This window comes from Charadrius vociferus, unplaced genomic scaffold, assembly GCF_000708025.1.
Source record: "Charadrius vociferus isolate BGI_N301 unplaced genomic scaffold, ASM70802v2 scaffold156, whole genome shotgun sequence".
NCBI lineage: Eukaryota > Metazoa > Chordata > Aves > Charadriiformes > Charadriidae > Charadrius > Charadrius vociferus.
The window spans coordinates 1,706,878-1,734,493 of NW_009649042.1; the positions used below are offsets into that span (position 1 = coordinate 1,706,878).

A 27,616-nucleotide genomic window follows, 5' to 3' on the forward strand; every position below is an offset into this window, starting at 1 on the left:
CCATGTGGCTTTTCTTGATCCATGTCTGTAAAATCTAATCTTGCCTTCATTTCACATTTCTGCACTTCCTAAGATTTAACCTTTAACCTGGTAACTACCTTTACACTGTGCTGTCTAATGGCTATTTGCTGAATGACTGCAAAGGATACAGGACTAAAACACCTACTCTACCCCTTACATCAGTTTTTAACCATTGACCCAAATTGCAGGGCTTTTATTTGGCGAAGAGGCTGAGTTTGTCTCAAAAACAAACAAGTTGGCCAGTTTAGGTGAAAAGCAGACAAATTTATCATAGATCCTTTCTGTTGGCTTTAGGGTTGCATGGACAAGGAATATGCAACACAGTTTAAAAAAAATACCAGATTATTTTAGGCCTCATCCACACAATATTATGACAATTTAGGTATTTTGGATTGCAAAATTTGTGGGTTTTAACTCCCAGCAGACATAACAAATGGCAGGAGGGAAATGACAGTGAAGAGTATGGGGAATAGCTATAAAGAGCTGGAAGCCTTTAGCCATCTCAACAGAAGTGCACTCTTGGATTGCACTAAAAAAAGGGAATAATTTGATTTCTTATTGCACCTTTCATCCAAGGATCTCAAAGCACTTTACAAACATTATTTTAAAAAGCCTCACAACACCCCTGTGAGGTAGGTATTTTAACCCCATTTTACAGATGGGAAATTGAGACACAGTGAAGTTGAGTGACTCTTTCCATGTCATACCAGGAGTCACTGGAGAATAAAGACTACAGCCTCTACGTCCTTGACTGTTTCCTCCCTTTGTTACTATCAATCACATCTGTATTTAAGCAATTTTTTTTGGCAGAAGAAATGGCTTGCTGTTTTTAGTGTAGGGAGTCATGCAAAACAGCACCTTCTTTTTGAAAAGGAAAATATACAGCATTTAGTTTGAGAGATTCTGCAGAGAGAGGCAATGATACTTCAGTAACACCAGCTACATTCCTACCAAAGGCCAAAGACCTCAGAAACAAGACTTTCCAAATCTGTGGTCCGTGTATCAAATTACTCACTTCCTCCCAAGCACGGGAAAACATGATGGCTAACAAGCTGAACCTATATGCGGTCATATAGGCTTCCTGCCCGATGGATGGTTTCATTATCCAGGCAGCACTGCCTGTTTTAAAACACATTACTGCTCTTGCTACTGCCACTTGTCAGTTCCTAAGTGCTCAGCATATGATACTACTGCAAGACCATTTTTCTCCCTGTAAGCTGTAAAGTGAGGTGCATGCATACATCTTCACATTACAGTCTATGGTAGCTGGCCTATGAGAAATATTTATCAAGACAATGAATCCCAAATCTTAGAAAGTTACAGCATGGTATGGGGCAGGGGGTTGTTTGTAGCTTGCCTTCTCCTCTGGGAAAATCTTACGAATAAGGAAACTGAAGAGGTGGAAAACTTAGTGAGCTCTCAACAACTTCTCCACTCCACACTGAAGAGATAGAGCACACATCTAACTCTCCTAGGGCCTAAGCAAGGTCTCTAAAAGTCTGAACATTACTACCAACACGGGATCTGGATCAGAGCCCAAGCCTTTGAATATGTCTATTTCAGGGATGCAATGAACACTGAAGTTGACCACGTGCAATCTTCCATTGCACTCCAGGCAAAGTTCCTGAAGTTCTTTAACACTGTGAGTATAAAGACCCAAGCAATTTGTTTTTACAGCAGTCGATTCCTTTATGGACCTTGTATTACCCAATGAAAGTCAAAAGAAAAAGACAACTGTTCATTTATTTACCTGATGCACTTCAATTATTCTATTTTTTTTTTCACTCCTGCCCCTCAGCCTGCTACAACTACTTAGAATAGTTATAATAGTGGGATTTACTGCTTAGACTCTCCTACAATAATTAGAGTATTCAACTAATAACCAATGCTCACTGCTACAACTACTTAGAATAGTTATAATACTGGGATTTACTGCTTAGACTCTCCTAAGAGTATTCAACTAATAACCAATGCTCAAAGTAAAATAAAACCAGAGTCTTTCAATCCTGACAGCTAACACTATTTCCAAAAAGTCCAAAGGCAATGAATATGCTGGGGATTTTTTTTTTCCACCACAGAGAGAGCAGAAAATAATTTTTGGTTACCTAGAGGCATCCCTTTAAGTAGATAAGGTCCCTGATCGGTATAAAGCCTGCTTGTCTGGTTTGCAGTATTTGCAATATTTGGTATGAAGGCATATGTTTAGGTTTTAGAAGGAACTTTCTGAGAATATCTGCTCAGAAGTGGATATGCTGGGTTTGCAAGGGCAGTACAATTTAGCCAGTCATCCCCATCTGGTCCATGTTTCTTTGCAAATCAGGTTCAGGCAGCCCTTAACTGTTTTAACTTGACTTCTGTCCGGGCAGATAACGAGACGGCTTTAGCTGATGATTGGTATTCATTTCATCCTACTTTTTCTCCCCAGGAAGTCTATATGAAGGAGGGGAGATATTCTGTCTCGTAGCCTTATAATGACTCAGTGGAGTATGGCAGTTTCTTGCTTTCTCTCAGGTTTCCATAGCTCAGCAGGGCAGCAGGCAATGAGGAAGCCAAAGCTATTCTCCAGATACTGAGATACAGCAGGGAGACAGCAGGGGAGCAGAGGACCAGCTGCACCGATGGGAGAACACCCACTCAGACAGCTCTTGATATGGAGCTTCTCATGGGGCTACTCCAAAGGCTGCTTAAGAGACAGTGAACCCTACCTATACCACTCCCCATGATCATTGCTTTGCAAAGGATGCAGCATGAAGAATGCATTTTCAGTTCATAAACTAACATTTTCTTTCTCACATACAAATATCTGAGAAAGATACTCTTTCCACTGGTTTTCTTTCAGTTCATATCTTGGGCTTAATGCAGATGTCCATACTGAACACGTCTCCATAATAACTAGACATCTAGACTCCATTTACAGACAATGGACAAAAACATGCATCCTGGGATGCGATTTATTTCATCCTAAACTAGGTATCTAAATTAGATTGGCTGAATTACTCCCTAAAAGCGACTATTTCTCTTGATTAAATTGATGAGATGAATCCTATCCTAATTGCTTTTACTCAAAACTTTCAAATTCAACAATATTTTTAGTATGACATGGTAGGAACTGCAGGCAGGAAGGAATGAAGGAGCTACCCAAAAGGAGCTATCTTTAGGTTGCGGACAGAGGCAAAGTTATATAGGGAAAGGTTGGTGTGGATGGGGTAGTATGGATGCTTTGGATGGGACAGATGCCTGTGATTGCATGAGTTACATGGAGAGAGTTAAATCTTATTGGATGCCTTTGATCTCCATAATAAGTTTAATTACTTATTTTCAGTTGCATTTGATTATCAAAGGAAGCCTGTTTGTGCTTTGATAATAATCTGACCTGACTGGCAGAAGGGACAGAGGCATACATCACTACCGCTCTAGAGAATGAGAGAACTGGTAAATATAATATTGTTGAAATTTCTTCTTCCTGTCTCTCCTTTTACCCTCTCAATGAGTTCAGTGCCAAGGGACCTGGAAGGACAAAGACTTCTGTGTGCACGAGTGCCAGACTCTATTTGAAATGTAAAGCTTTTCATTAAGGGTTACTTCCTTTTTTCCTTATCCCCTCATCCACCTTCTTCATCTACATTTCCCTCACTCCCTATCTTTTTGTGACAGGGAAGACTCAGTAATACTCCATAGACTAAGGAGAAAGTAAATATAAAGGGTGCTTTGGCTCTTTGATTATGGCTATTCTAGTATAAACCAATTAGGGACAGAACACCGGACGAAGCATTGACATGGGATTATTCATACTGCTAAACTTTTAGTGAAGCCCTACCATGATTTTGATTTGAGTGACTTAGCATCCTTCCAGCAACGTCCAGGCACAGTGCAGAGGTACTGGTTAGGGACCATTCCCAAGAAAGAGTCTGAATGTGGTGATCCTATTTTGGAAGATAAAAGCTTAGCTGTATGCACTTAAGTCATGTAACCATTGAATTCTGCATTAAATGAGTGGACTGTGGTCTGTTTTATTCACTCACATAGACGTAGTCTTTGATTATTGCAACTGAACAGATGGATAACAAGGCAGGAGAATCTGTAAGGTGGGATTGATGGAAAGCACACTGTTAACCGTAGGCGCAGGAAGGAACAAGTAAGGCCAGTGGGAATCTATTCTTTTAACCATGATACTCCAGTCAGTCAAGAAGACATATATAGTGGACCTCAAGAAACAGAAAATGGTGACTCAGTGGTGCAGCTAGCTCTCAGTCTTTATTATCTTCCGTTTATTTGCCATCTATATAACATGTACAGATGGCCTATGAGATTGGAAATGTCTAAGGAGATTAGAGTACTAGAAACCTGTCAAATGCAGGAAATGTATGCTACAGTAACAGATGTAAAAAACCTTTGTCTGCCACTACTGCATCCGCAAAGACATATCCAGTGAGGCTATTCCAACTGCCTGTCCACCTAAAGAACACAGTGCCACCATTTTAGAAATTGTTAGCTCCTCCTTTCTATGAGGGGTTTCCCACTGCTGTTCAGATCTGTACTGGAATATCTGTCCTGATGATGAAAACTTGTGTCTCATAAAAAGAAAACCTTTGCTGGACAAACGTAACCACCTACATATTTACACATATTTCGATATATTTCCAACTAAAAATATACCTACCTGCTATGATGGCAGTGGCTTTGTAGCCAGCCTCACAGTGCCTAAATTGACTAGAGCAGCAGTCTCAGGGCATGACATCTCTCCTGAAACTCTTACTCCAACTGCCCTCACAGAATCAACGAGCTACAAAGTGGATCAACCCAACAAATAACCACAACAGACAGTTTTCCAAAACACACACACACACACAGAGATACACAGATAATCCTATACTGTACAAAACTAAAACCAGAGACTGAGGCTGGTCTCAGGATAGCTCAGCTCAGAACTTGCTGTGGTGGAGTTCACTGGGGACAGTAATGTACATGAGATAAAGTCAATACCTCTACTTCTGCCTGAAATTATCTTTGTTTTTATTTTTTTCTTCAAGTATTCATCAGGTGATTCATACTGAAATCACCCTAACACATTGTTCACTTTCAATTGCACTTTGTATGATTATTTTTAGGCTCTAGTCTCATTAACTTAAATTTCTGCACACTGAAGTATCTGAGCTACTTAAGAGCCAACAGAATTAACCTACCCAACACGAACTTTTCCCCTCTGTCCCTTTGTATCCGGTGCTGTATTATGTTTTATGACTTCAAAATGAATTTATTAAATGGAACTGCATCAAATCCATTCCTAAAACTCAGACAAACTGTGTACATTATTTCCACGCTGCCTACCTTCTCAGTGGTGTGCAATTTGTGCATTTCAGGCAAAACACATATTTGCCAAAGGACAGCTATTCTTTCTTTTATGAATACATTGCAATTACTTTTAGTTATGCATTTCTAAATAGTTAGTAATTTTGACTCATTGCTGTTTGTATCTTCTGCACTGATCAGGTGAAGTTTAATAATCCTGGTTTTCCATATCATAAAAAGGCTCAGAGTCAACACTTAGTGGCTGGGTTTTTAAAAGTGCTCTGCATCTGTCTAGTTCTGATTCTACTGATGACAATGATATAAAATTCCATCAGTATGGTATAAAGGCACAGTAAGTTACATCACATCATGAACTGTAGGAAAATTCTCACATATTAAGGAGTGGAAAATATAACAACAGAAAAGAACTGTACTGTGCTGCATCACCTGTGCATGTTGGTATTGTGTCTAGCCCTGATCTTGATCAGCTATACTCTAGAATTACCCTTTTTTCATAAAACCTTTTTATGATTATTTTAAAGATTCTGCATAATGCAGATTCTAGACTGGAGCTTTCATGTCTTTGTCATTTCCTGCTGCCTCGGAAGGAATCCTAACAGCATATTTCACTTGCTTTCTGCAGTATCCCATGCTGACCTCCTAATAGTTTCTTTATGTCTTTCTGCATTCTTTTTTTTTCCTGTGTAAGTTCTGTACTCCCTTTTACACTTGGAACTTATTCTTCCCATTTCTGTGTCCGGCGACCCTCCAGCCATTCAATCAAATTTGTTCTTAAACTCATCTTTAATGGGCATTTCAACATGAATCACTTAAAAAAAAAATTATGAATAGCAGCAGCAATTTCTACATCACTTCCACATTGGACTTCTCATGTGGTATGTTGTATAGAAAGGAACAGTTATATTTGTATTTCTCTTGGTGATACAACTACACCTATGCTCATTTGTAGCTTAAACCTGGGGGACATCTAAACTCTAACACTGATCAACCATTCAAGCCTCTGATTCTACGTATACCAAAACAGCTCCAGCCTTAAGAAGCTCTCCACCTATCTGTCATTTAAGTCTTGAAGGATTCTAGACATTGGATGTTTTCATACTTAACTGCCCAGAGAGACTCAACCTAATAGATATGCTCTAATAGACAACTAAAAGAAAAAGGCTTCCCACAGTGTTGCTTTGACTGCCTTGCTTTAATTTGTAGCCAAAGGAAGAACTGCCTGTTTCCTCTTTCATTTCCCCTGCTCACCCACAACCGTCCATCTCCCAGGTAAAATACATTGTTTAGTAAGTGACTCACTAAAGAATTGGAAGACTAACAGTAAAAGCTCTCCCAGTTTGAGTGGATTCAATACCACATCTCCCAAAAAAGTTTGCTAGTCACCACAATAAAAGCTAGACTGGATGCAAGCTCCACTAGGAAGCAGAAAACACAAGAGTAGCATAAGACCCATACTTCTTTTTTTTTTCCCTATGCTATTTAGGTGATGCAAAAATATACTGTCTTTATCGTACATATTATCCAAGGGCACTTGCCTAAAAGAGAGAAATGTAGTGTCTGACCCCTGCTCTCAGGACCAATTTTGTAACCTAACATTAAGCAGTCAATTGGAGCAAAGACAGGAACCCAGTACATCCCGCTTCCCCAGAAGAATGACCCCCTTTGGTCTACTGCAGTTCTTGAATTTTCTTTCTAGGATGTGATAGAGCTTCAGCAGAATGCGCAAGAGCATTGATTACACAAAGCAGTCTCTGGTCTAGCCACTAACCTTCTGTGTTAGGAAAGAAGGAAATGTGGCATTGAACTCCTGCATCACCTCTGCTGCTCAACTCAGGTACCTGAGTTATAGATAGGGGCAGAATTTCCTTTTCATTCTATTCAGAAACATTTACTTCGCTCCATCAAATGGAGGAGGATCCTTGGCTCCCAAGAAAGAATTCCACTTCACTTAAAAGTTGCCCTTTCTTGCTGTATTTTCAGAGAAGGATATCCACAGACTGCTCTCATTAGACAATGAACAAACTCTAATATAAACATTAGTATACTGCTTGTAAGTACAACTCCAGCCCTACTCCTAACAGTCTGGTAATAATTATCTATCGTTCTGTATTTCCACTGTTACTTTTTAAAATATATTTTGCACTTAATGATCTGAGGGCAAAGTTTTATTCAACATATTGCAATAGAAAAAGAAACCATTTTTGACTTTCCATTGGATGTCAGCCTTTACAGTTGTATGACGTTTTAATTATTGCAGATGATAAAAGGATAGCTAAGGGTTATTCTGTAAAGACTTCAGTCCAGTGCTTTACAGGGTGTCCAAGAAACTGTTTAGCAGATGCATCTTGTTTATATAGAACTTCTATGGTAAGTTGAGGCAGTTAGCAAACAATAGATTTGATACAATAGAAACCAGAAGAAAAGCAGGAGCATAGCATGCCTTAAAACTGTATCTAAGTAAGGAATCTCACCACATATGCTTTGGAAAATGTAGAGACATAACCCTAGCCTGATGTGGACCTGTGCAGCTTTGCAAACATTTCTGTTTCAGGTAACTGGGAGTATTCATGCTGCACAGACCCTTCCCTTGTTACTGTCAGTAATCCATGTCTACGGAGTAGAAGGAAGAAAATGCCTGCTGCTTTGTTTTTGTAATTGTAAATTCAGCTCTTCTGTGGAGTTCCTTTAGTGTCACAGCAAGACTATTACTTACTCTTCCTATTAATAGTATAGCCTGTAAAATTAAGCTTTAGGGATGACAGAACTATCAGATTGATGAGTTCACCTAATAAACCTCCATTAAGTCTTGAGCTGTCAATCCCATTAACTGGCAAAACTTTCTCCTACAGAGCCACCACAAATTTTGCTAAAATAGTAATATTTACAGCACAAAGCATATAATATCTGCCATGGATTCCTTGAAAAAAAAAAAAAACATTTAAAAAACCAACTGTGGTGTTATGGATACTCGACGTGCTTATTGTTAGCGACTGACTATTCTCAGTACTTTCTGCAAGAAGCCTTTATGTGCCAAATAATTCTGAGGATTTCAACAACAGTGACCCAAACCAGCTTGACTCCACAACCACATCAGTGGCCGTTCCTAATTACTACTTAATGTCCTTTACCAAACTCCTTGAGGTAGTTTTTTTCCTAGCATTAGTCCTCTTTGTCTTCTGCTAAATGACTTGGCCTTCCTTGCTGTCCAGCTCACTAATTGTAGCTCCCACAGTCTGCTCTCAAAAACTATCTGTAAAATACATTAATTCCCAAAAGGGAAGTATCTTTTATGGCATAAATGGATTATATCATATGTGGTACATGTGACAGAAGAACACAACTGAGTTGTTCTGAGACCTGTAAAATGAGGAGGAAATGCTTCCATAATAAAAAGTATTCAGGATCACATACATGTATTTATTACACATCAATGCTTTTGTTTCAGAAGAATACTTTGTTAGTGTTGTTGTTTATATATTTCAGTTAAACAAAATTTCTGTGACCTGAGGCATTTGCCAGAACTGCAAATTTGATTCACAAGAATAGATATGGATCAGAAGAAATGATCAATCCAGTCTGGAATTTTATTTCATTTAATTATGTCCTGGAGGAACTATAACAGTGGAAAATTAACTCCAACAGCTACCAAATAAGGTTCTCTGCTTTTCAGGGTGAAAAGCTGTCACTTGTGTTCACTCTTTTAGGACAAATACTGTAAGCTCGGTGGCAATTGTGAATGAATAGGGTGATCAAAATTTGTCCTAGACCTGCCCTCTAAACACAAGAGGAAAAACAGGAACATCTAGCACTGATCAAGCAAAACTTATTTTTAAGAATCATTACATCTGTAGTGCCAAGAAGGATTCATACAGAGTCTGTGGTCTCTGTGTAAGCTGCAATTCAGTGTGGCCAATGCAGTCTTTGAAGGAGCACTGTGAAAGGCATAGGAATTCGAAGACAGAACACGAAGAGTTCTGTTTTGCACAACCTGTGAATATGTTTCCAAAAGTGCCATATCCCAGATGTGAGACTTTCTACAACAACATCAGGTCATTATGTTTGCAAATATGGATGCAAAGAGCTGCTACGTAACTGAGTTCACTATTGGTTCTTTAATGCACTATAACACATAAGCAACTGCTTCTTGGCACCGTTGTGCCAAAACCAGGAGATCATTGGTAACGAACTGGTTACAAATAGACTGAGTGAGAATAGGAACACAGTTCTAAGGCTACAGCACTTTTGCTCTGAATTTATTCTCCAATCCATCTTATTCCAGAAAGAATTAATTTTACTATATGATCATGCCAGACAACAATTGAAAGGGGTAAAATCAAGGATCCACTCAGGATCTTTCTGCAGACAGAAGGATGCAATGAAAATACAGGAAAGCAAACCTCTATACAGCCTCTCCTTGAGGACTGAAATCTGTGAGAACCCAAAGCAGCACTGATGAGATATACGGCTCCTTTCCAGACCTACTTATCTGGCAAGTCTAGAGAAAAGTTTAGTCATACATAAGCCCTGAAACAATTTGACATTACAATGGGCCCAACATCTCATGTTCTGCTAACACTGACAGAAAGGGTTAGTGAATTAAAAATGCAAGCAAGCAAACCCATGCCATGTAGAACAGATTCAGAATGAAGCAGCATTAAAACAAGATGTAGTGCTGAATGTGTTCTGTGATGCTCTAAGGCCTTCCGTTCAGACCCTGAAGTCCTTTACCATCCTGATGTCCTCTACAGAATTTCTGCTTACGTCAACAAAAGCTGTGTATGGCAGAGATCTATAATCTGTCTCATCAAAGGTGAATAATTTCTTTACACTGCATAAAGCTGTAATTGAAACATTTGCTCTTGAAGGATCAGATATTTCACATTATCATTTAAGGCCTTTTATTTGTAGGAAAGGAACTAAATATGCAAAACTCTGCATCAGAAGGGTACTTAAGTACGTTCCTAACTTTAAACATGGAAGTTAAAGGGAAGAGGGCTACTAACTGCTTAATGTTACACGTAAGTTTCTAGACACAGCCTGGAAGGTTTACTGAGCTTCTGAGTTCAACATTGACATGGAAGGAAGTCTTTTAAAATAGTTCTTCAAGGGGCGGAAAAGCTAGGTATGACATGTGCAACACCACCTCACGTAAACATAACTCTACTGACATAAAGTTATTCTTAATTTGTCCTGATGTAAACAAGCTCAATATCAGGCCCAACCTCACGTCAGAGAATTCAAAAATAATGTCCAAATCATGCCCTTCACAAATTATACTGTCTATGAGCAGCAAAAAGTAAACACCTTGAGCATGGAACACAACGGCAAGCAAAATTTTACTAAAATAACACCACAGTCAATTTTAAGCAACCGCCCAACCAACCAACCAACCAACCAACCACAAACACGTAACAACTCTAATAAATAAATCTGAACCTTTTCCAGAAGAACTAGAGGTACCTAGAAGGTAATTACTGGCTAGCTGTTTCCCAACACTACTCTACAACCTTGAGGTTTCCACCTCTGAACAACCTGTTCCAAATCTTTCCATCGTATTATTTCCAACAAAAATTTTCAGAGAAAATGTTTACCCTGAATATCTCTATATGAAATTATATGAAAAGCTAAACAGCAGAACATGTTGCAGTCCATGCTTGCATCTTCAGTGCAGAAAGAAGGTATCAACAGAAGTTCTTATGGTGTGGTTTGACCCAACCACTCCTAGGCTTGAGCACTTTGTAACTAGACCAGAAAGGCAACTTCAACTTCTTATGCAGAGGAAACCAATACAATGGCCAGGACAAATGTCTTCCAGCTGCCACTATATTTATTTTTTTTATTTATTTATTCATATTGTTGTTGATGAGATACTCTAAGCACCCTTTTACGAAGGAGGTGAAACAATACAGTTTATTAGCGAAGGGTTAAGATTTGCTTCACCTTGTGAAACCATCAGGTGTTTATTTAGTCTTCTTTGGCCCTGGAAAATGCACTGGAAAATGTACATCATCCTAAGCAGTGAAATTATGCTTTCTGGCCTCTTCATTTAAAGCTATAATTTTCTTCTATTAGGTGTTTTGCCTGTAAGGTACACGTGAGTCTGGCTCTCTGCTTTGATTAATACCAAACACCTACTGTGTTCACCAAATAGATGACCATTTTCCTGCTAATACTTTAAATAAATGAGTGGTCAGCAGGCTGGACAGGTGACCTTGCTAATACAGGTAAGTCGTCTTTATTTTATCAAGATGTAGAGTGTCTTCGGCAGCAAGCACAGCTGGAAAGCTGTGTGCCACCACAGTCTCCTCAGCACATGTGCTTCTTTAGACTGGTGTTTGCATCTCCTCTGGGTTAGAGGACATAAATGCTTCAGAAGCAACCTGGTGAGGGGATCAGGAAGATAGAGGCAGGCACTAACAATCTTAATAGAGCTGACCAGTGGATTTCAAATTATGAGAGCCTATGTGTCTGTGTCGAGTTCGTGCAAGTGAAGGAAAAACCCCAAACGTATCACCAGATTTTTAAAAACAACCCTACAATTTAAAGAAATGTGAAAATAGGTAGAACCTCTACCTCTATGTCCATGTGCTAGCTTTTATTTATTTTAAAAAAAACTGTATTACATCTCCTTTGAATATACACTGCTATCTATGTTTTACAGCTATTTTTGCAGTATATTTCACCTGAAAAATTAGGTGCAGTACCACATATTGGTATATTGTATATGCCAGCTACCTTGAGTTTATTAGAAAACGTAAGGGAGTGTCTGAAAGATTTATATATCCTAACAATGCACCTCTTGGGAAACTGCAAGAGTTTTTGTAGCATCATCTGTGAAATGGATTTGATTGATGCATCAAATTTCCTTACATCTAGAATCAGCCTGACTCCTCCTGCCCCTGGCAGGTTACGCAATACGCAGAGTACAGGCCGTCTTGAATGTCCTCGTGTGAAATGGGCTAAATGGTGCCTTGGAACATCTGTTCTGGGACCTCCTCCAATGGAGATTTCTTTCTATAATGTGAAACAGTCTTTGGGATCCAAATACGTGAAGCAAGCTCTTCTCAGGAGAAAGTACTTTGGTTTGCCTCGCAAATCAAATCCACCCTTCAGATTTCAATCCAATGGGTCTCGTCAGTTGCCATCACAGAGAAGGGGCACTCCAAAAGCAGATTTTTCTCTTACTCTTTCCCATTTGTATTGCAATTTACATGTTAGGTTATCATAACACAGGTCATCCATCTGCCCTTTCTTTACGGGATACGAGGGAAATTGGAAAGATTCATCTTTCCTTTAGTGGTGGTGCTGAACACAAGGGCTTCTCAAGTCTGCTCATAGATAGGTGGATAGATATCTGGTCTTAAACTTGCTGGGGAATTTTAAACATTAATTTTGGTTCAATGGATTGTATACAGAATTATGAGCACAGAATTTGTGATTCATCTAAAAAAGTTCAGGTTTTTGTCTTATTTTTTGGTTTTGGGTTTTTTTTTTTTAATTTATTTTAAATTGGTATTTTGAGATTTGTAAGAATGTTTCTTTAGGATACATTGATATTTTCCAAGGCCTTTAGTTTATCAATGATGAGCTAGAAATGTGATTCTCAAAAAGGCTGAGATAGTTTCAGTAAAAGTCCAAGTATTTTCAGTAAGAACCATATACGTATATTACCTGATTATTATCTATATCCTCTGAGAATCCCATCCAAAATTCATTTTCTTTTCACTCTTTTCACAAGAAGTATGGGCAATGAGATGCCAGTGAGGTACTTGAGTTTCCCAGGATTTACCCTTTTCTAACAGCAAACTGTTTTGGTCTAAGAAACAGTAAAATATCTTACCCTCCCCATCTCTCCCCTTCCTCCCCACTAATTGCTGCCTCTGTGGTCTTATACTTGTTGATGGAATTCTTTTGTTACTGATACTTATGATTTTAACTGTTTTGTCCAACTAGACTGCAGTTACTTACTGAAACTCTCTGAACTGCTATAATCTACAGCACAAGTGAGAGAAACTTTTATGAGAACTGTGCAGGCATCCCGGTGTCCAGTGGCTAATTCTGCATTATGTTTCTAGGGATAAGAACACCAAGACACGTTCAGACTTCTTGCTAAGGTGCCTTAAAAGGTGGATGGTGGTTTACTACAGTATCTACATTGCCGTGAGCAGCAAGTGATTGAGACAACTAGTTCAGAGCTGACAGACCTGGTTTTCCCGTATACTCAATAGACAAAGGGAAGCACCATATTCAGACCACGTAGTTCTAAAACCCCTAAATTTGATTGTACTTTGTTTCCCTGGAAAATCAACAGTCCAAATTCCACTACAGCTGCTTATGTTATAAGTGGAAGAAAGTGAAATGCCAGGATTCCTATTGAAATCAATCAAAATAAACTATCTAAAAAAATCTGATTTATTGGTTAGCTTCTAGACCTCACCAAGAACAAACTGTTATCACTCTTCACTCCTTGGCATAGACATAAGGAAGTCCACAGTAACTTCCTCATTAATTGCTAGTAACTCTTTCTTGTAAATCAACTGTGCTCTAACTGGGATTGTTGCATAGTGATTACTGCGTTGATTCTCAAAAGATCATGAAATATTTTTCTTATAAAATTCCATTATCACTTTTCCCGTTTTATAAGGACTTGTTCTTAATGACTAATATTTGACATAGAACATACATATATTTGTTAATGTATATGTGTATTATTACTGGAATAACATGGGATCCTAAGAGAAACTTGACCTGTTTAAGTTTTAATTCCGTGTAATACGCAGAGCAGCTAATACAGGTACTTCTGTAGAATTTTTGCAGTTCTTAACCACAGCCTACTATATATGGAAGGAAAGCAGTCAAAAAGCAATGTCAGCCTCTGTAGATTGATTAGGACCACTAACTGCATGTGTAACTGTGTTGGAATAAGTAAACCACTGTGTTTCATTATGACAGTAATAGTAAACTGAGTATCAAGCCTGCTGGCTTGCCAGAAGCAATTTTCTTGAGCTCTTGAGTTTTGCTTAGGTTTTTTTTTTTTCCTTTTATCATTTTTGATAGTGTAGATTCAAAGTTTTTCACGTCAGCTGAAATCACAGCAGCAGTTGCACCATAACCTAAGCACCAACAAGCTTGGTCACCATTATCTTTTAAAGAAACTGCTAGACATCCTGCACTTGCCCATCAGGATAGCAACAGTTGCACACATCAGCCTGATCTAACACAGCTTCTCTTCCAGGTTCTGAAACAGCAAAGTTCCCTGCAAAAGGAACTGGCTTCCCTGTTGCATTAAACTAATGTAATTTTTAAGACTGGCCATTTATGCTTTACCGATTTTTTTGGCAAATTTAAGCAACTGAGGAAATGCTACAGATTCAGATATCTGAGAAAATGCTTATAGCCACCCAGCTGGCCACCATCTTGCCCAAATGGAAATAATACTTCCAAAGTCCTTCTATAAGATTTAATATCTGACCTTACAGAATGCTGAAACAAAAGTCATACAACTTTCATACCTGGTTCCTAAGAGGAATCCAACTGAGGACTGCTGAAAGCTTTTCTTATATTTTTATTGGTTAGAAAGGTGAATCTACCCAACCAAAAACGTGTTCCCTGGAAATGGGAACAAAATACTTTTTAGATAGCTCATTGATTTTTGCATGATTCTTTCATTTCACCCCAGTGCATTATGATGTCTGTCATTAGCATATGGACTTCTGAGTAAAGGGATACTGATTACATATTTTGAAAGTACTGGTTATATAGAGTCCAATATCCCAAAAAAGAGATAGGTGAATAGGTTAATCACATTGCTACTATATTAATTTGGTTACTACCAGTGACCTACATGTCTAAATGGCATTTATACCAGGGTATGATAACCAAAATATATGAATTTTAGAAGGACTTTATCTATGTAAACCTCTCGGTCTCTATATTTTTAACAGAATCAACTGAAGTACACACCATTCAAGTCTCAAAGGACTAAATATTATAATAGTTCATTCTGAATAGTTTCTTGAGGTAGGGAGAAGTATGGGGCAAAATTTTCAAAGGGAAGAGACCCATTTTTGCACACAAAAATTGTCTGCAAACTTGTGACAGCATTTATGTGGGCAACCATTGACATTATATAAGCAGATCCAGAAAATACACTTGCAAATGATCAGTACAGGCACCCGCTGTAGCTGATGCTTTGCTTGTACCTTCGTGAATATTCTCCTGGTAACAGCATGCATTAATCCACTACTAGGATCACATTTTATGCAAGCATTTTTAGCACAAACACACCTCCACCCTCCTTGTTTGAAATGTGAGTGCTGGTGTATTAAAAAATATTTGGAAGACAGACTTATTAAAATAATTGTTAAGAGAACACAGTGGGGTATATTTTCAGTGTGGAGCAGAGAGATTTAACTGCATGACTTCCATTAGCTTTAATGAGAACCACACAGCTAAATGCTCATACACCACACTAGAAGATTAACCCAGAAAACACACATTGTTTACTTTTTACTAATACTCTGATTATTACCACGTTCTTCCTCCTCCTCCTCTTCTTCCTCCTCCTCTTCTTCCTCCTCCTCTTCATCCTCCACATCTTCACCTTCCTCTTCATCCTCCTCTTCTTCCTCTTCAATCTCCTCTTCTTCTTCTCGATCTATCTCCTCATCATCCTCCTCCTCATCACCTTGCTCCTCATTATCATCAGAATATTCCTCCTCTTCTTCATCCTCTTCCTCTTCTTCCTCTTCCTTTTCATCCATCTCCTCTGTCCCATCAGTTTCATAGCACTCATCTACCGAAGAGTTGTCTGCTTTAACCACAAAGGGTTTTCTTTTGGGGGCTGGTTCTTGGGGTTGCTTGTCTTGTGTTTTTCGTTTTTTTGCCAAAGGACAGCCATAAACACTGTGCAAAAATAAAAGAGGAAAATTATTACACTGTCCTGCAGATTTCTATAGGTCAGATTGTATAACTCATGTCATTCAGTCATATATTCTAATTCTACACCATGATTAGTTGCTGTTCTCAAAATGCATGTTTTCAGACTAAAATGCAGCTTAGGCAATAATGACCAAGGGGGAAGACACTTACAAAACCTGTGAAATTGCAAACAACTATTATTTGCCTGAAAGTGTCACACATGCATGCCAGCATAACACTTACAGAACTGATACAAATGTGTGGTTTTCCTTCTCATTCTTTTCTCTCTTCTGCATGTTACCCTCTTTTCTAAGGCAGATGAACATAGCTACAATACCAGCAATCTTATCCTACCTGTTAGCTATCAGTACAACAATCAGCAATAAAGCAATGCTTCATAATTTTGTACCATTCAGTAAGGTTTTAATTGTGTACGCTTAAGGTATGTTGCAATGCTATTTAAATAATGAAAATACAACCACATTCTTAACACTGTTGTTTATTGTTATTATTATTATAAATGACGAATCGTTTTTAAATTCTCCACTGCTATGCTCCATTATGGTTGAATCAGCATCCATGGAGGTATTTAAAAGACGGACAGATGTGGTGCTGAGGGACATGGTTTAGCGGTGGTTTTGGCAGTGTTAGGTTGACGGTTGGACTCGACGATATGAAAGGTCCCTTCCAACCTAGACGATTCCATGATTCTATGATTCTGTGCCACAAGGCTGGGTACCTGGGAAAGCAAGCTCCCCAACACAACCAAAACCAACAGTTTTCATGGCCAGTGTTGGAAGTGTTCTCATATTGAAAAAAAATCAAACAATAAATGAAATACTTTGTCAGTGAAGGAAATCAAACTTTTCAAAGCCAAGTACCACTTCCCTGTTGATCATTTTAATGCACTGTAACAAAAATAGCATTGCAGAGTTCTGGTGTTCCACCAGAGTAGCCACCTGTTTCTCAAAGGTCATAAAATCTGTGTTTGCTGAATGTGATCACCCTGTTGTTGTTGTGTGTAACCCCTATAACCTCCTACATGGAGTGATTCCACACACAAATTACTTTTTGTTTGAAGAACTTCCTCTTTGAACTTTTTCATTGTGTGATTATAAGTGCTACTCAACCTATTGGTGTTTAGTCTTCTTCCTGTGATTAACTAGTTTTGGGACACTTAAACTGTTCTTTCTAGACCTTTCTGCATATCTACTTCTAACTTCCTTTTACATTATACTTTTGTTCCTTTTATCCTGATTACAAAACACTGAGGATCTTTATAATTTTATTCCACTCTAATAATGCATCACATTCTATGGACTGAAAAATAGGGGGTTTCACCACATTTGGTACAACAGATGCGCTCTTTGCGGTGTCTGCATGGTCTTGATCTTGGTCTGATTTAATTGCATCCCAGCAGCTATGCATTCCAATTACTTAGACTGCTACTTAGGTAACTAGCATTTTATTTAAGCGCCTAATGATTTTAAGGGTCTAACTTAGCCACTGTCTTGCCTAAATTTTAAAGCACTTGTTCACAGGAGGGCTGGCTCAGTCTGCCTGTCACACACATAACTAAGGAACATATACAGTAACAAAAGCTGGTATTCATCATCAAAAACCTGCAAAGGGAGACCTTCCATGCGTAACACAGACACCTCTCTCCGTGTAGGTACTATAGGTGTATTTAAAGTCTAATCCAGTGTGCCTAAACTAAACAGCTCTCTCCACTAACACTATCAGGAAATACTGAATAAATTTGAAGTACCCCTATCTAGCCAGATTCCAGTCCTCCTCATTTGGGAGTGGGTATGGCATAGTAGTCCTAATGGGACTAATGGGGTGTCTCCAGACACCAACACCAAAGTCGAGGCCTAACAGTGAAGGCTAGAGGGAGAGTAGATCTACACCCTCCAGATCCAAGGACCATGCTCCATCCAACAGTCAGTGTGACATATGCTGGGGAAGAGCATTCTCTTGTAGAAGGTGAGCCCCTGTGTAGCTGGCTGCAAGAAACTCAATCTGATACACACGAGGCACGCAAAAGCCCAAACCTTCACTAATTGTAAGAGCCCTAAACCTGGGAAAAAGGAAGGCCTAAGCTTCTGGTGCTTTCTCTTTGGACTATATTTGTATGTATCCAAAGATACATAAAACCATATAAATATGCCGGAAATCCTTGTCCCTAGGTCACCACTACTGCTCACTGCCAAATGACTGTCCTGCCTCTCGCCCTGTGAGTCCTCCTCTTGGTCAGGACCCAGCTGCTCGAAATCAAGAAGAAAGGTGGGACATATTTTCATGGTAAACATCCCACATCATTACAGTCAGGGCAGAAAGCGGAGTTCAATGTGGACAGTTCCTAAAACCTGGGGCAAAAGAGGAGCACTGTTGTAGATCTGACCACAGCAGGTTTATTTGCCCTGGTGCTATGGGGGTTCAGGAGCTGTCTATTTAAACTCTCCATAGGGAACTCTGAGAGAAGGCAGATGGATTTTCCTCAGAGCTGGAATTTCAGAGTGCATGTTGCGCCCAGGGAAACGACTGGATAATTAGGGAGGAACCTGTTTCATTTAGGTGGCTAACAGAGGTTGCATCCTCAAAAACAGGAGTGGGTCATGGCCTGGAGCTCAGGCAGATTTTGGAAACTTGCATATCAGTTCAATGGGATTTAAGCAGACAGGATAACATTTATTGAGTGGTTGTGTCTTGCTTTCTTGATTTCTGTTCCTTCTCTTTGTGATGCATATTACCCTCACTATAACTTCTTCAATGCAATTACTATTAAATGATATTTTCTCAAAATCCTGATCTTTATTTTCAAGTATGTCAGTAGGCTTAGCCCCAGCAATCCCCAGGATTTCATTTCTTCCTCTTATTATAACCTTCTTAGGACACTGTAAGAGGTAAAGATGACACTTCAGGCAGCCCTGAGCCAAAATCATCAAGGCTAAAGGGACAAGTAGATGTGAACCTGTGGAAATTTTTGGCCACTGGAGGGGACGCAAACTTGAATTTTGTCACATTAAATCCAGAAGATTAACCTCACCCTACCCCAACCCGTGTTCAGTTAAGAACACTAAATACTTGCAAATGATTTCATCTTGTAATGCCCCAAAACAGTCCCCTTTGGCATTCAGAACAGTCTAGGAACTGGGGCAGAACATAGTAGGATAATAAATACATCTATTTTGTTTTGAACTGTTGTTTAACTTTTGTATTTGGCATCTAAATATAATTGCTTGACTTTTTAGATGCAAATTATTGGTCAAAGGTAGAAAGAAATTGTTGTCATTGCCATTTTTGGTCATCTTTAATCTTTTTCATGGCTTTATGCTTTCTACACAACATTTTATAAAGTTTGTGAGAATCTAAGACATTACTTGGGATTCAGGTTCCCCTGGAAAGTGCATAACTGGCAATGGAAATCAATGCTGCCTGATCAGCTTTGGTGCTTTTATAAATCTCATTAAGTAACTATTTGCAACTCAGCTATTCAAGTAAAATTGTGGGTTTGACTTTAGTTTTTCACTTTATTTATCTATTCTCAGCGCCTTTGCTCATAGAATTAAAACTGAGGACACATCAGCAAGTAACAGAAATAAACATTTGTATACTTTAAGGGTTGGGTTGTATATTTTAAGAACTTGGGAATATGTCACTTTTCCAAGGAAATCAGTTACGTTAGATAACTCTGACTCAGCTTTTGTAAACTCTTTCCTTCTTAATTTGTACCAATGTGATGCACGTTTTCTCTACAATCCAGACTTTGGTTTTGCCTGTGCTTGGATTTATAGTTTATAAAGCTCCCATTGCATGTTTTTTCCTAATAAAACCTTTAAAATACTGTCTTGCACTGGCTTCCTTCTGCTCTTCAACTATACAGAATCATAGAATCATAGAATGGTTTAGGTTGGAAAGGACCTTGAAGATCATCGAGTTCCAACCCCCCTGCCATGGGCAGGGACACCTCCCACTAGACCAGGTTGCCCAAGGCCACGTCCAGCCTGGCCTTCAACACCCCCAGCGATGGGGCCTCAACAACCTCTCTTGGCAACCTGTTCCAGTGCCTTATAACCCTCAAAGTAAAAAAATTTCTTCCTAATGTTCAATCTAAACCTGCCCTCTCCCAGTTTAAAGCCATTCCCCCTCATCCTATCTCTACATGCCCTACCACATATAGCTTATATATACCTAATGTACTACAGACTTCATAGTCTGAGAGAGTTAAAAAAATTACCCATGTTTTTCAGAAACCTGGGAAACAGGCCACCAGACCTGGAGCCTACTGTTTAGCTGCCCTATTTTCTTCTTTTTCTTTCTTAACCTGTTCCGCTCTCGTCCTTTGTTTCATTAATTTTTCAGATTCTGCCTCCAGGACACTTCCCTCTGTTTATGTCATGTTCCCTGTGGTCTCTCTGGCGAGCACGCCAAGGGGAAGGCAGCGCCGGCTTCCCAAGCAGCCTCTGCCACTAACTTCCCCTCCCGACCACATAGGGAGATGACAGTCTCTCCCATTGACCTCTTATTCCTCATATATTTGTGAAATCTGTTATTGTTTGTCCTTATAGCTTCTGCAATTTTCTCTCCATTTCCAATTTTGGCTTTTGTAATCATCCCCTTATTTGCTTATTTTGTAGACTTGTTTATCCCTGCTCAAAGAGATGACCCCATTGATTTATCTGTCCTGTATACCTTTATCTGTTCTTTTATTGCTCACTGTATTTCCCTGGTCAGCTGTGTTTGTCTTATTTTCCCCTCACGCTTCAGCTCTCTTGGCTTTCAGCGGAATATGTATTTGGGCTTCCTGAAACATACTTTTGAATATTCCACACTGCTTTGCTATGTGTCTCAGTCATCTCCGGTTTTCGGAATCTGTCATGAATAATTCTTGTGGAAAGAACGTTGTTGAATTTTATAGCGATAAGCTCCAAGAGGACACATAGACATTAATAATTGAAGAAATTGAAGAAATAATATATGAATTTATACTCCTTAGAAGAGAAGATTTATGGTATTTTTTAAACTCTCACGCAGTTTTTCTTCATTAAAAACCATACAATGCTACTCTGATTCATTCAGTAGGATCTTTCTTCAGGAAATACGTATTTCTTGTCCAGAGTTGAACGTCTTGATTTTTATAGATGTTATTACTAATTTAATATATTTTTCAGCACAATTAGTATGTTTATTATTTCAGCAATAACATTATAACAATTAAACATATCTTTTTAAATATATGTAGTACAGGACCCGAGAATTACAAGGGATTTTCTGAATCAGATTACGGATTAATATTGTCCCCTCCGTGACATGCCAGCTCACACATCAAAGGTGGGGCACGACATCTAGGTCTGGAGGACACTTTCCTCTTAGAGTGTCTTATTTCTCTACAGATATTAGAAAAGGAGCTTATGTGACTAACAAAGGTTCAGCCAACTTTAAATGCCTAATTTAGATAAAGTGATTCCTATCTGCCATGTTTACCAGCCTTCTTTTTTCATTTCTATCTCTTTTCTATTGAATCTATTATTTCAGAAATCTCGTGCTATAAGATCCAAGGAAAGAAAAATAACATGATGGCAATATTATGCCTTAAATTTGAATATTTTTTCTTGGAGTTTTTTGTTGTTTTTTTTTCTCATTAGTACTTTGGAAAATCTTACAAAGTGTTATTTCAATCTAAAATGTGTACCCAGCAACAGTGCTCTCATTATTTCTTTTTTTTCATGCGAGAATTTAATTTAACATAAACCAAAACACTTGGTAGGTAATAGAATTTAAAAATTTACTATATCGACATGTAGTGAGGCTATAAAAAACATTTATTGAAGCACTTAAGTATCTGAAGTGACACTGAGGTGGAATTTTATCACATATGGTTGAGGATAGCAAATTATGAAGCGTCTGATTGGAAGCAAACTTCTGTGTAAGGCTTCATGGAGAGAGTTCCCAATGCATTTACACTCGTTCCACTGGATACTGTACGCATTATTTTTGTTTTGGACTAGATAACTTCCAAGTCCGTATCTCCAGATGAAGACTTTTAGGGCATTGAGAAAACCGGTATTTTGCAGGTAAGTCCTCTAACAAATCCAATCTTCAAAGAATGTGCAAACCTAATTAATTTGCATAACATTACATCCTATTAAATCACTCTCAAAGCATGGACTACTTTTAGCTTCAAAGAGCTGATTCCATCAACTGATAGCAGCTGACCAGAAAATAAACATTTGGATTCCTCCAAACCCTACATCTTGAACTCCCTGCACTCCTGGAAGATGCCCTTCCCAGCAGACTACGCACTATAATGAGAAAGACCTGGCAACATTCTTGTTGAAGCCGGACCATTGCAAGAATAAACTGCTTCAGCTGAGGATGATTCTCCATTCATATTTAAATGACTGCTTAATGTATGCTGAATTACTACAGGAATGAGCAGCAAACCCTGGACAGTCATAACTGTGAGGCAGCAGAGTCAAAATTCTTTGTGGGAAATTATTTTGCTAAGCCACACTGGTCCAGAACCTTTTCTACCGTACAGCAGTCCTGCATAATCCCTGCGTATTGTCCTGGAATATGGGAGGTATCGGGTCAAACCTTCCCAGGCTGTGAAAGGTAAAGAACTTTGCTGAGTACTCTAATCACTAAGCTACAGAAGAGAAAATGGCAAGAGCAACAAGTTAAAGTTCAAGAAGGACATGGAGTTTTTTAAGCTTCTATTTGACAGAGATGGCTAATTGCAGCCTACAAAACAGAGCTAGGACACGCTGGTTTTGGTGCTTCCAACCAGCTGGATTAAAATTCTCTCTGCTAGCATCCTGCCTGCTATGAATCCCAATCTAGAAAACCAATTTACCACAATCTGCTTTCCAGGAGCCTGCTGACAACTGAGCCAGAGCCTTGAATACTGTTCCATAACTGGGCATGCTTCTTGCAACCACTGCACTGTCAAGCACCACAGCAGCTAAAGCCACTTACAGAATGACGGCCCTCACCCCTATCTTCTCAGCTGGAGTTAGGCACTAATCCAGAGTCAGTGCTCTGGAAAATCTCTGTGCCCATCTACATTTTACATGCTTAAATATTGTTATAAAAGTGGGACCAAATTACTATGTTTTTCTATATTTAAACTATAATTAAAAATACCAAATACCTTTTAAAATACAATAAACTCATCTCCACAGTTCTGCTGTATTTCAGACTTTCCCACGAGCGTCTGCTTCTGGTTCAATAAATCAGGTTATTATAAGCAGGAAGCGCTTTTATATGTGCAGTGTCAAAGCTCATCATGCTTACTTCATTTATTTGTACTGAATAGAAGTTTGTTGACTTTTCAGAATAAGTATGCATACAACAGTATTTCAGTTCAGGGAAAACTATTAATTTACCTGAACAGGTACAAACTTGAGTCACGGGAATGAGTGAAATGGTGAGCATTCTATCCCTTTTTTCCTTCTGGAGTTTCAATTATTTGTGTACTGCATTATGGAACAGTAAGAAAAATTACAAAAGTGCCCAGAAATGCCGGATCTCAAAAGGTAAAGGTAGAAGATGTGATATTTTCTTCACAGAACTTTAAAAGCCAACTTGATCCTTTTGCACTTCAGAGCCTTTTTAAATACATGAATAGCCACATACTGTAGATCTACTCATGTGTATAGCATTATTTAACTAAATAAGCCCTAAAGAAAAATCAGGATCTTTAAAAAACAGCATTGCAAAAAGGAGTTAGGAGTAACAAAAACATAAGAAATTAATGATGTGCCAGAAGTAAATGATGGAGCTCAAAACTTAAGTATTTTTTTTAGAAATGCAAATATTGACATATGTATTTTTAAACAAAATAAAGCAGACTAACTTTGATGTAGTCAATACAGTCACAGTAACTTAAGTCAAAACAAGGATCTTTTATTTAATTGGATCCTATACATCTCCAGTGTGAAGCACCTCCCCACCCTGATTCACTGAGACTCCAAACTGGTGTAACTGAACCCTGTGATGAACAGTGGCAAACTTACTGGCTAATCTCTCTGGCTGGTAAGATCATTTCACCCATCACCAAATTCTCTTCTCTTGGGACATGACAACTGAAAGGAAACTTTCAGTTTTGCAATAATTAACCCATTTAAGCAGTAAGTTTATTTAATGGATTGAATCCAATAGCTGTTCAGTGAAGAAAAATGAGGCACAGCAATGTATTTCTAGGTGTTGTACAAATACACAGGAAAAAATCTCAGCCCTGGAGAGCTCATTTAAAGCAAGATGTAAAAAATAAATGTAACAAATCGTGAGACTAAAATCTTATGTGGCAGCACAGGTTAGCAAAGTACATGCCCTGCAGTTGTAGATTATTCAAAAGTAGTTATATAAATAAATCAATATAATATCTGATTGCCCCGTGACTTATGATGTCATGGATGGGGTTCATCTCTCACCTACCCCTAGGCTTCTAAAAACTAAGTCTATACATGTCATGTTAAGCTCCCTTCATAAGTCAATGCAGAGAAACTGGAACCTCCTGGGAGGCAATTCATCTCACCTTTCTTAGACACTCTGCCTATTTCCCACTGACAATAAAGGGATTCCTAGCAGATTTTAAAACCATGCACCACAATACTTTTATAAAGAGAAAATCAAAACCCTGCTTCTTTCCTTTCCACAGCTGCTGCATCACTTAACATTAACAATTCTTCTCCCTATAGCTTTTCAAGACTACCTGCATGATCCAACGTCAGACAAATGCTGCAGTTGCACCCTAATCTTAGAGGGGCAAATACCCAACTTGACTGTGTGTTCAAGAGCCGGAAGCCACAGTTGATTATGTCTTGTTGCCAGACCCTTGAACACAGGGACTGATCAAAGAAAAGAAGACAGTGCAAAGAGCACAGGTTTAATGACTCATATTGATTCATTAGATGAAATGCATATAATCAAGTTTTGCTAAGTGGCTATTGATTCTGCACACTTCAATGTTGATTTAGATGTAACCCAGACACATAAAAATGGGAACATGCAAAGCCAGTGACCACTTCTGCACTAACTCAAAGAACACTGACTTCTGCACTAACTCAAAACCCCGAAGTCCACATTTATTTCAGAAATCTAAACTGGAAGAAAAACATTGGGAAAGAACACCCTCTATTTTTCTACATACAGACAAAAATGAGGTTGGTTACAATGAGCTAAACCAAAGCAGTATCTAGAGCTGCCAAGATGTTCAGATTTGTGTATACCCTGTTTTCAGTGGTAATGACAACTCTGTTTGCAGGTAGAGGGCAGGGCAGATTCCAATTTATTTATTTTTCATGATAATGTGATATCATAAAATGGGAAAAGTTCATAATCAATCATTCACCAATTTGAAAGGGTTAGAATAGGCTACAAGAGCGCATCTATCAGTAACAAAAGACCTTTGCATAGTCGCAACGTTTGAGCCTTGGACGTGATACGAAATCTTTCTATTCCAATATTTTAAACGTAATTGCTTTTAAGCGATTCAGCATGCTAAGTTCAAGCATTCAAAAATCAAGGGAAATAAACTGCTGGAAATCAAAGGCGATTCATGTAGTTATGCTGTCAATCATTTAACAACACTGCCAGATATGTATTAGTAGAATCAACACCCTTAGACACAGACTCAATAGATCATATTTAACACCAACACAGCAGGTCAAACTATCATTCTAGCATGTACTTAAGTATTGAGTAATAGAGTACGCTGTCATTTCATCGCATCTCTAATGTAGGGCTACTATAATGAGAATATCAGCTACTGATTCCTATCACAAATACTCTTCCCATCATCTCTACATAGATAAACAATAGCACTGGTTCCTAACTTAATTTGAACTATGAAAGATATATGGCACAGGATTAAGAAATACGATACACCAATTTTCCTGTAACTATAGCAATAAGTATCTTACTTAATCCAAAAAGCTAATGGCTACAGAATATAACCAATGGAAAGGCATAATACTGTGGAGCAGCATTCTAACACAAGACTGTGACTGCCATCAGTAAATACCTCAAATTACAGAAAAAAAAATGACAAAACCAAAGAGATACAAGCTGCAACCACTTCCGTGCTTATGTACTGGATTCTCACCTCCAGCATAAGCTACAAGATACCGTTCTTTGTCTTGCACGGTTGGTTAGGAGTTATTCAAGTGTGAAATATTCTAAATTCTGGTTGTTAGAGGAATGAGATGTTTAAATCTTCCTATTTTGAAAAAAAAAAAAAGCAAAAGGATTGTTCCTTTCCATAACTCAGAGAAAACATGATTATTCTAAAACAGAATAGGAATGACAGCATTCTCTCTACCTTATTGCATTATGGAGCTGCAGCTAGAATTGGTCTTTCAGTAAAAATGTTAACCATTGTTAATATGAATTTAGCAAACATTATTACAAAGGAACTGAAAGTTTATCCTGTATATTAATTTTCTTAGTGGGCTCTACATCAGACAAGTCACCATAAAAATCTGTTTAACGTAAAGAGGATTTCTAACGCACCTTACAAACATTATATCTCCTTGAGACTAATTTCTAGGACAAAATTTTGACACTAGCTGTTGTGCCTGGCAGTTTACCACTGCATATAAAGTTATAAGCACAAACTTATAATCAAGACTATCACGTTCTTTGCTCTAGATGGGCACAGCTATTTTAGAATTATGTAATTTTCAACACTCATTAGAGTCCCTATTATCAGTTTCTATCAGCGATGTATTAGAGCAATCTGGGGTTCTAGACCCACACAATTCTTCTGTCCCAACTTTTGCTCAGTGTGGCAGTAATGGGGCGCATCCTTCAAGAGGCACAAATATAATGGCATATGTTTTTCCACCCCATGTAAGTACCAGGCAGGCACTGTGGAATGTTATTCTCACCTCTAAGAAGATGCTGCTGCACACACCTTGCCTTCAGCCATGACTTATACCCTGACAGGCGTATAGTCGCTTGTGCTAATAATCTACCGAATGAGTCTCCTTCTGCAGTACACAGAAGTTGTTGTGTTGTAGTATCGGGTGTCCTGCAGGTAGTACTCCCATTGAAATATTAGCTCACCTACCTTAAGGCAATTGGTTCAACCTGTTGGCAGACTCAAAAGACAAAACTGTATCTCTTACGTTCAATTAATTTTTTTTCACCTTTTTTTTTTTTCATGATTAGAAGAATTAGAAATACTCTGGTCCAAAAATGAAAGCCTACCTACTGGCTTAATCAATAACTCCAAAACAGATGTCTAAATAGCTTTGCCTAATCTGGCCTTTTTGGATATATTTGATGAAAGGAAGAATGCCTGTTCAGGCAAAAAAAAAAAAAAATCTAACTGAATTCCATCACATTCTAGTCCAGA

The 27,616-nt window shown here is 38.5% G+C and overlaps 1 protein-coding gene across 2 annotated transcripts in view; it reads right to left on the minus strand.

The window, feature by feature from the left end:
- MYT1L (myelin transcription factor 1-like) overlaps positions 1–27,616 on the minus strand; it is a 314,263-nt gene that overhangs the window by 89,094 nt on the left and 197,553 nt on the right. Inside the window, exon 6 of one of the 2 annotated variants that reach the window (XM_009887921.1) lies at positions 15,863–16,236. In XM_009887921.1, coding sequence (XP_009886223.1) covers positions 15,863–16,236 — 374 coding nt within the window. The remainder of the gene's footprint in view (positions 1–15,862; positions 16,237–27,616) is intronic. The other variant, XM_009887922.1, reaches the window with a different exon arrangement.